This window comes from Paroedura picta, chromosome 9 (assembly GCF_049243985.1).
Source record: "Paroedura picta isolate Pp20150507F chromosome 9, Ppicta_v3.0, whole genome shotgun sequence".
Lineage (NCBI taxonomy): Eukaryota > Metazoa > Chordata > Lepidosauria > Squamata > Gekkonidae > Paroedura > Paroedura picta.
In genome coordinates, this window is record NC_135377.1 from 21,903,486 (window position 1) to 21,913,560 (window position 10,075).

General features: G+C 42.9%; 1 protein-coding gene across 1 annotated transcript; it reads left to right on the top strand.

Annotated features, from left to right (window-relative positions):
* Nucleotides 1-26: 26 nt before the first annotated feature.
* On the top strand, nt 27-6,492 carry UQCRB (ubiquinol-cytochrome c reductase binding protein). The gene is made up of 4 exons (XM_077351849.1): nt 27-131; nt 2,987-3,058; nt 5,163-5,329; nt 5,862-6,492. The coding sequence occupies exons 1-4, from the start codon at nt 32-34 to the stop codon at nt 5,937-5,939; spliced, it is 417 nt and encodes a 138-aa protein (XP_077207964.1). The 5' UTR covers nt 27-31; the 3' UTR covers nt 5,940-6,492.
* The last annotated feature ends 3,583 nt before the right edge of the window (nt 6,493-10,075 follow it).

Genomic DNA, 10,075 nt, shown 5'->3' on the forward strand with positions numbered 1-10,075 from the left:
ACTAGTCTCCGTCAGGCGTCACGTGAGCGGAATGGATAGAACGTGTGACCAACCAACGGGAGCCCGTGAATTTACCCGAAAGGCACCGCGCGCATGTTTCTCGGAGGTCAAGATGGCGGTGAGGGCACCAGGTGAGTGGGGAGCGGAGGGCGGAGGAGAGGCTGCCGGTGGTCGGTCTGTGGGGAGGGGGCGGTCCGCCATGGCTTTCCCGGTGCGTAGACGGCTGTGAGGGGGGTGGGCTGCGGGTGCAGCAGGGTCGTGGGAGAAGCGGCTGTGTTGGAGGGACTCCCGGCTTGCTCTAACCGCAGGCGGATTGGTGTTGGGTTGTTGCCGCCCAATCCCGCAGGTTTCCCGGGGCATCCTGAAGGGAGACTCAGGTAGGAGCCTGAGTTGGTCTGAAGCAGCAGGACGAGGCCAGAGTGCAGCGGCACTTGCTCAGACCAACGATATCCGCTGGCACGCGAAAGCGTCTGCCTTGAATTGAACTTCGTTGGCCTTAAAGGTGCCGCTGGACTCAAACTTTGTTACCCCCAGGGACGGCCAAACAGTGGCTCTCCAGATGTCCATGGACATCTGGAGAACCACAGTTTGGCCCCCGCTGCCCTACAGAGAGTGAGAGGTTGACTCACAAAAGAATATGGAGAATACATATGTGTCAGCCCTTTGTGATGCAGGGAGATTTGACTCCTGGAAGCTTAATCTGCCCCAAATATTGTGGGTTTCTGAGATGCGGTTGGAGTCATATCTAGCTGCTGTAATGCAAACCAACACGACTACCCTTTGACGCTTTAATGTTCTGCAACTGGAGCCTCTGTACAGAACTCACTCTGGAGGAGGAGGGGGGATTCTTGCTGCTTACGTTTTGGGCTGCAGTTGTGTTAGGCTGCTGTGGCCAAAATAGTGAAAGAGCTTTGTGGAACCTTGAATACTAGGAAAGGTGTGTGCTATAATTTGTGTGGTCTTGTGGGTGCAACAAGATGCTCTGGTTGTTCTTCTTAACTACTAAGACTGCCATTGCTATCCCTCCTTTATGGTGGGGTTTCTATTCCTTGTATTTCTGCTGGCTTTGTGGTTATTAAATAGATGAAGCTTTTCTTCTTGTGATGCCTGTGTCCTTAGGGAAACTAGTTTTAATGTTTATAATCCTCTCTAGTCTCCTGGCACGATGTGAGATGCACACACATTACTGTCCCCAAAGATTTTGCCATCTAGATAAAGTAGCAGTCCAGTGTGTGCTTATTTGGGAACAAATCACCTTGAACTCAGTGTGACTGACTTGGAGTCAGTAGGCATAGGGCTGAGTTTAATTTTGAGTAACTCTTTGCAAATATCAAACATGCTTTAGGAGTTCAATTATGTCCATCTTTCTTCCCTTAAATAAAGGTGAGTAAGGACACAAAGCTGAAGTCAGACCTCTGGGACAGTAATAAACAATAGTTATGGAAAGTGGCATTAATCAAAATGCTAATAACATTTATACACTGACCCATTTGGGTGATCTTGTGAATGGGAAGTAAGTAAATATACATTTTTCCTATTGACACTTCTATGTTGATGTGTCTTTAAAAGATGCTTAATGTGCCCAGGATACTGTGTGGGGAAATCCTTTCCAAACTTCTAAAAATTCAGTTGTTTGTGGGCATTTGAAATGAATCCAGATTCTTTTTTAGAAAGAGGCCCTCTAAAAAGTGTTTCCATACTATTTGCTTCAATTCTAGAAGGCTAGTATAGTATTCCATAATAAACCTGGTATTTTTAAAAACTTCACTAGATTGTTTCATTTTAACTGCACAATCTCCTCAGTCTGGGGGCCTCGTTTATTTTATTCTCTCCTCTGTTTATGTTGTTCTGTTTATGTTAAATGAATGTGTCTAAGAGTTATTCTTCACATGTTTGCTTGGAAGTCCTTGCTGTGTTCAGTGGGGCTTATTCTGTACGACTGCTACCTTAATAGTCAACAGCTTTTAAATAATACTTAACAGAGCACTTCATGATATATGTGATGTGATAGTGCAGACTGTGTAATTGGGAAGAATGTAGGAGGAGGAGGGTTGGCTTTCTCCCCCACTTTTCACTACCCAAAATAGGCACAAAGCAGTTTATAATCACCTTCCCTTCCTCTCCCCACAACAGACGCCCTGTGAGATAAGTGGGACTAAGAGAGCTCTGAGATCACCCAGCTGGCTGCATGTGGAAGGGTGGGGAATCAAACCTGGTTCTCTAGATTAGTCTCCGATTAACCACTGCGCCACAATGGATACAAGCATAATTCCTATCTACTAGATTCTTTTATATAAAAATATCAGCTGAAGGTAGGTTTTTAAGACTGCTTAGAGGATGAGCTGAACAAATGTAGCTAGAAAGCCATTAAGTTTTAATACTGCTGGTTCAAGAATGCATTGGTCTTTGGTTGGGGCCAGGGCGTGGAAGATCGATGGGCCCCTCCATGCTGATCATGAACAAATGGGAATGACAGGCACCCCAGGACTTTCCCCTGAGGCACTGGGAGGGGGCTGGGGAGTTAGGAAATAGGGGAGGAGTGGGGGTTTTATTCTTGCTGCTGTGATAGTAGCAAGGGGCTAATATTCTCTTATGTGGGGTTTTAATGTTTTATCTTTGTAACCCGCTCTGAGACAGTCCCCTGATAGTGGCAGGAAACAAATCACGATAATAAATAAATTGGATAATTTTACTTTTGTGGTAATTTGAGTTCAGCTTTTGTTTGTCCTCTCCCTGCCCATTTACTTTTAGTAATGGCTCAGAATGTGTGGGATTGGTTATCCTTCTCTCAAAAGAAATTTCAACTACATACAGTTGCCTAGCCCGGCTACTTGGCGCTGTATTCTCTTAGCAGTTAGGACCGCCACATATCTATGCGGGCAAGAGGAAACACATATTAAACTACTTGAAGATTTGTGTCTGGATAAATGCTTGTAGTAGGCCTTGTTCTGCACTTGAACTAATAGTGGTGGTTGTCACTTTTCAGCTTCAACTGGTGGGCGTCTACTTGAAGGTCTCCGCAAATGGTACTACAATGCTGCTGGTTTCAATAAGCTTGGTAGGTGTCTTCATTTTACAGATAAGCTAATGCACAGTTGAGAGAGACCCTATGGGAATATAAGCACGTATTGATATAATGACCTGTAATGACCTCACCCTTATACGTCTTGTGAATATTGATTGTTGCTGCAGCCTTTGTTTCTTTTTTTATATATTATAATGAGGTCATAATAAAAGAGAAAAATAAGTATAAACAAGCCAAAATTAAGCAATTCCAAATCTTGCTGACTTCAGCCGAAGGAGTTGGAGCAAGTAGGTTGGTGAATAGCTCTATTGTTTTGCCATTTGGCCAGTCAGTAAACGTTCTGCTTGGTTAGCTATATCAAGTAAGAATTTTCTAAATAGCCAGAGTCAGAAGCTATACCGAAACTGGTACTTTCCTTTTAAGGAAAGGAATTGACGGTTGGTGATGCAGTAGGGGTTAGGGTTGGGCGCTGCGCCTGAGTGTGTGTGCCCACTGTTGTGCTCCCATGCCGCGGCGCTGGCTACTTTGGGCACAAAGCGCCCAACCCTAGTAGGGGTACTCCTCCTCCACAGTAATTTGTCTGCCTTGCTACTCACTTGCCATACCAAATATTGACCAAGATATGGTAATAAAAAATTCCAGAATGTTCATGAAGTGGTCACTTGTTACCAGAACTTGCAAAACAGACACATTCCACGTTTAAATGTGATTGTTTTTTGTTATTGCCTGGTGGAGTCTGACTATTCAAAAGAAGTTGTTGAGAAAAGGCACTTGCATTGTCCATTATTTGAACAAAATACTGGTGCCTGACAAACAACTGGTTGTTCCTGCTTTAAGTTACAAAGGACTGGAAACACATGTATCTGTAATTGGGTAAATGGGCATTTGAAGACTTATTTTGCAAAGGTGATTTGATGTTAAAAGTTCACCTTAAGCACTTATGATGCTGAAGGTTTACAGCACAGTGTATTGCAATAGCTAGGATCATATAAATGTATGTGTTAGAAATAATGTATTACCCCAAATCATTAAGAAGACAAGGCTGGCAACTTAGAATGTGGGGGGGGGGGCTTTAATTTATGGGGAAATTAAAGGTCTTAACAATCAGAAGGAGAAAAATCCAGAAAATTTTGGGGGAAGAGTTTATTCTTTTTTGGGATATTCTTTAATTTTTCCTGTAGAAAATTGAGGAAATTTGGGGAGCATGGAGGGGCCGGGTATCAGATTTTTTTCGCCTTTTACAAAGAATAATCCCCCCTCCCCCAAGATTTTATTTACTCAAAATTGGCAGCATGAAGGTCTGAAGGCACGTTTTCTGTTTTTCCAGGGGACAGTTTGGGAAATGTTGCGGAGCACTGAAAAAGACTCCTGTAAAATATTTGTCCCCCTTTGGAAATAAATGAAATGTTTGCCACTTTCTGTAGAGAGCTGTGCTCATCTCCATTCATACCTTTTGTGTATTGACAGTTGATTCAAATGCCTTTTGTAACAGATTTGAACTTGAGTGATACAAAATGCTAGTTGCTGCCTATCTCTTATTACATTCATGCCCTTTCTGAAAAGTACTCAGGGTCGTGCTTGTGGTTGTCACAACAACTCTGTGGTATAAGCTAGGCTTAAAGGTAAAGGTATCCCCTGTGCAAGCACCGAGTCATGTCTGACCCTTGGGGTGACGCCCTCCAGCGTTTTCATGGCAGACTCAATATGGGGTGGTTAGCCAGTGCCTTCCCCAGTCGTTACCGTTTACCCCCCAGCAAGCTGGGTACTCATTTTACCGACCTCTGAAGGATGGAAGGCTGAGTCAACCTTGAGCCGGCTGCTGGGATCGAACTCCCAACCTCATGAGCAAAGCTTTCAGGCAGCTGCCTTACCGCTCTGCGCCACAAGAGGCTCTAAGCTAGGCTTAGAACATATATATTCTGCAATAATAAAATTCTGAGAAACTAAGAAGCAGCTAGGACTGGTTTTTGTGGTACTGAGAAGCAGAAAAATTGGGTGTTAAACCCTGAAGGCTGAAAAATGAGTGTGGCTCCCTGAACCAAAGAAAACTTGTCAGCGCCTGCTCTAAACTTTCCTCCACTTTGCTGACGGTTTGACTGGTGGTTTTGTTATTGTGAGAAACCTCTTGCTGTTGCAGGTCTTATGAGAGATGATACAATGTATGAGGATGATGACGTGAAGGAAGCACTAAAGAGGCTTCCCGAAGATATGTACAATGCCAGATTATTTCGTATTAAGAGAGCTCTGGACTTGACCATGAGGCACCAAATTCTCCCCAAAGAACAATGGGTAAAATATGAAGAGGTATGAGATTGTTGGTACCATTTTTTCTTTAAAAATAAAGCTTTATAGCAAACTAACTGAAGTGTTCTGTGCACACTTAATTGTTGCCAACGGTGGATGGTATAAAAGCAGAATTCCATTGATTACTCCAGGGCCTAGAGCGCAAACATCTGATGCTCATGGTCCAAGAGCAGTGACAGAAGTCCTTGTAGGGCATCTTTTCTTCAGTAGACAAATAAGGGGAGTTAAAAACGCAACAGCTGTGATGAATCTGCCTGCGTTATCTGGGCAGAGGTTCCCTGAGTGCACACTCAGCTGTTGGGTTCGGGTGGAAAGTAAGCTTGTACTGCATCTAGAAATTTTGGGGAACACAATGCAGTTTGATTCTTTAATTCTGAGTTAAGCATTTGACCTTGGATACCAGCGTTTTCTTTTGAAAACGGAGGTGTCTTTGGTGTGAAGGCTTCATGCCACGTTGCTGCCAATGCTGTTCGTAAACAAAAAGGCTCGCACTTTCCAGCTCAACTTCTTCTTTGTTTTCCCCCCTTTCCAGGATAAATATTATCTGGAGCCATACCTGAAAGAAGTCATTCGTGAAAGACTTGAAAAGGAGGAGTGGAAAAAGAAGTAACTGACTGTAACTTCCTTGTGCAAATGCTTCCCTAATGTTCTAGAAGTCCTTTGAAATATCTGGGTGCCGAGAAATCTCACATAACGTTATGATCGCTCAAGATTTTGTTCATCCAACTGAAACATTACTAAACCAGCTTGGAATCCTTTCTCCTAAGTTGCACGGAATTGATTCAAGTCCTTTTCGGCTACATTGCATGCTAGCAGGGTAATATGCAGTCTTCGTTCCAGCTGTTTGAGTAATTCTTTTTGTCATAATACAGCTGTTTCCTGCAGCTGGGAGGGCAAATAAGCAACAGAATTTGCTGTTTTTGTTCCCACTCTTTGGGCTCCTTTCTTTACATCTGTACTGTGTGACTGCGTCCGTCCATCGTCACCTCTTGTCTCTGGAGATGACGATGCAAGCGCAGACTTCAGCATTCAGCAGCAGCCCTAGACAGGTTATATAACCCGTCATGTCTACCCAAACAAACGGAATGGCACATTAATAGACCCTTTTGGAATGTTTATGTTTCCTGCCAATCTTGAAATAAAATTGCCTCATTTAACCTAAATTAGTCACTTGGATTTATTTGCGAATGACTAAAGTGCAAAAAGCCCTACAGCCTTGGGTATACTTGAGAGTAATGTTCCATGGCAAATGAGGACCTATTTCTGAGTGTAAAGATTTTAATTGGGTAGTAAATGTTAAAGCATGTTCCGTAAAGGATACTCATCTGACTGGCAGTGCCTGTCATTTGTAGTGTTACATAGTTGAAATGCTTTGTCCACAACTTAAAGGGAAACATTTGTGTTTTAGTCAACATTAGCAGGAATCAGGGAAATCAGAATCTGTTCTCAATTGCTGGTAATGCCTAAATGAGAAAGGGGCCAGAATGTAATCACTGAGTTGTAGATGGCTCTTGGGTCCTACACTCTGCCAAAGAGCAGAATAAATTGGTCTCCCTTCATGTGTTATATTGGATCTACTTTCCATCACACACAAGTTGACCCCTGGTGTGTTCTGTGTAGAGAGCTCCTTCCATGAGAACTTTACAGGCATATTTAGTATGATTATTTAACCTTCACCAAAGGTGGCTTTTGTGAACACAGTGAGAAAGAGGGACATGTAGTTCATAAACTGATCCATTTTGACACTTACTGCAGGTTCTTTTCGTCAAATAGGTCTCCCATGAAGAAAAGTGTGCATGATCTTGGAAAAACTTGTCTTAATACTTCAGAGTGCATAATACCTGGTTCAAAAGGTTGTTGTCAGAGTAATTAACACAGCAATGGTGCACAATACAATTAAAGAGTGGATAAAGGTTTATTTAGGAACTATAACATACTTGATAGTTAAGAGGGGAAACAGAGAGAGATTCCTAACATGTCTAGTTGAGTAAGAGGACAAGACTGAGTGTGGCACTCACAAGGGGAGAATTGCCCTAATATGTAATATATAAGCACATGCCGCTAAGAGTAGGTAAGGTTCTAAAATCATTGTTTAGAATCACGGCTTTGCTCTCATCTCTATTATCAAAATTCTCAGCAAACAAATCATTCTACAACCTTTTTGTGTGAAAACAGAAGGGGGAGGAAGACAATGGTGAGAATCTATCCTACAGTCAGAATTTAGCCCATTAATTAGCTTCTTGCTTGTTTGGATAACTGGTTGAGACCACTCTTGCTTTTGTACTATTGACATCTCTCAAGACAAATTGTTAGCTTTAAAAATGTGTTATGCATACCTATAAAGCCTTGCATATTTCTGTAGGTCCCAAGCAGATTTGTCAATAACTACATAGACCAGGGGTAGTCACACTGCAGCCCTCCAGATGTCCATGGACTGCAATTCCCACAAGCCTCTGCCAGCAAATTTTGTTGTGCTACTTCAGACCAGCACAGCTACCCACTTGAAACCACATAGACATAGACAGTCACAAGATCAACTGGGTGACCTTAGGCCAATCAGTGTCTCAGCCTAACCTACCTACTGGAGACGCTGGGAGTTTAAAATGGGACAGGGAAGGATTACATGTGCCACCGTGAGCTATTCTAGTCAGGGCTCTCTTGCTCAGATGGACAAAGGACACAACTGTGGGGCCTGACTTTATATTCTGGGGAGAGGGAGTGTTACAAAGAAAACAGTGTAAGCAACATCCAGTCTAGTCTTTTGAAATCATTTAAAAATTTTGTTAAGCCTTTTTTAGACTGCTCCTGTTCTTATGTAGAATTGGTATATTTTGTAGCGCTCTTCCCTTGGCTACCAAGTGGTTTGGGATAAAGGCAGTTTTTGCAAATAGTTTAGAATAGTGATGGTGACAGACGCAATCTTGTTGGCACAGAGCCAGCTTGCTGCAGACGTCTGAGTGGCAAACGATGGTTTCAAATCGCCCTCTGCCGCAAAGCTTTCTGACTGTGGGACAAACTATTCCCCCTCAGCATAAGTCACCTCCCAAGTTTAATGCAGAGATAAAACGAAGCAAGGATAACTATATATGGTCCTCCAAGCTCCTTGGGAAAAGGGCAGGGCATAATGCACTGGGCAATGTGTTCACATTTCATAATTCCTGTTTGTCAGTGAATTTCTCGCCTTAGCACTAGGTGGGGGTATGGCGTCAGTTTTCAAGGCCATCCTTCAGCTCTCGCAACACTTTAAAAACAAAAATTATGACAGCACCTTTAAAGGTTTTATGGCCCACAGGAGAATCAACTACGAAGTCATGTATTGTTGTAATGAAATCTAATATATACTATGTAAAATGAATTATGAGATGCTGTTTAGCCTTGGTCTTTTATTACTTCAGTCACTTGTAGCTGTGTTTCCCTTTGTGTTACTTCTCAGTCTTTAAGCAGACCAGATGACTGTATAAAGAACACCTAATAAAATCTGGAGATGTTAAAACACAAATGCTAACTATTTTAACATGCTTTGCTGCAGTTCTTAAGGTGGTGTTGGCTTTCAGATCACAGTCTTCATGCCGTAAGAACAGCAATGGGTAGGTCCCAAGCAGGTTTCCCACTGTCTCCTCTTGGCATTTCAGGTGTTCCTTGAAAATAGTGTTGGAATATAATTAAACAGCATATGTAGAATATTGTACAGGGGCACGAGAGGGCATATGCAGTTAGTATATTTAGATCAGGAACTTCCCTTAAAAAATGATCTATGTTCTGATTGGTGACTTCCCACTTTTTTGAGCCCATTTCATCCCTGATTGCCTCCAGAAGAACATCAGTTAGCCCAACTGATAGAACTATCTCTCGATTCCTTTTAGTTACTTCTCTTCTCAGTAAAACTATTTTGTAAGCTACTGGTGCTGTAATCCTCCTTTGCATCTTTAGACTCTCCTGAGAGGGAGAAAATCCTTGGGAGAGACAGGATTCTTCTCTGTTATCAAGTTGATGTCCTTAGGGTGGCCAAATTTAGGATTAAGTTTCGCCTTCATCCAGCCCTCTCTGGCCATGCCCAAGTGCAACACCTGGAAGCACTTCTATATGGAAATGTGGTAATGGACTACATTTTTATCCCACCCTTCCTCCAAGGAGCTCTGGGTGCTCCATATAATTCCACCTTTGTTTTTCCTCCACAATATTGCAATGAGAGAATAACTGGCCCACGGTCCCCTAGCATGCTTTATGGTGGGGTGGTGGATTGGAGTCCACTGGATCCTAGTATGACACTCCTATACTACGCTGGCATAAATAAATATCCAAGGCCCAAAATCTGGTCTGTATTGGCAGAAGAGTATGGAGGTTTTCACACAGCCTTGTCTGCTCTATGCCTGGCTGCATGCCAACTTGTCCTCCAGAAGTGAAATCTTTCTGAGAAAGGCAGTCCAGCTTGCAAAAACCATTACTGCTCTGTGCTTCAACAGTTTTCTCCAGCCTAGGAAATACATACGTATATGTAATTGCTAAGGGATAATAGCCCAGATGAACCATCCATTTTATCAGTTCAGTAGCAACACAAGTTTAAAAAATCCAATTTTCTTGGATGCTTTAGGATGCTTTGGGCTGATCCTGCAGGGGGTTGGACTAGATGGCCTGTATGGCCCCTTCCAACTCTATGATTCTAAAGGTTAGTTTTGTGTTTCTAAGAACAGCCTGTTTCCATCTCCTGCCGCTGTTGGGTGGCTGGTGGGGTTTGGGGCTGTGTCC

Bases quoted from the DNA above. Each gene is read 5' to 3' on its own strand.
- UQCRB (XM_077351849.1), top strand. From the start codon at position 32: ATGGATAGAACGTGTGACCAACCAACGGGAGCCCGTGAATTTACCCGA. The intron at 132-2,986 runs GTGAGTGGGGAG...GTCACTTTTCAG, and splicing joins GATGGCGGTGAGGGCACCAG to CTTCAACTGGTGGGCGTCTA. The intron at 5,330-5,861 runs GTATGAGATTGT...CCCCCTTTCCAG, and splicing joins AATGGGTAAAATATGAAGAG to GATAAATATTATCTGGAGCC.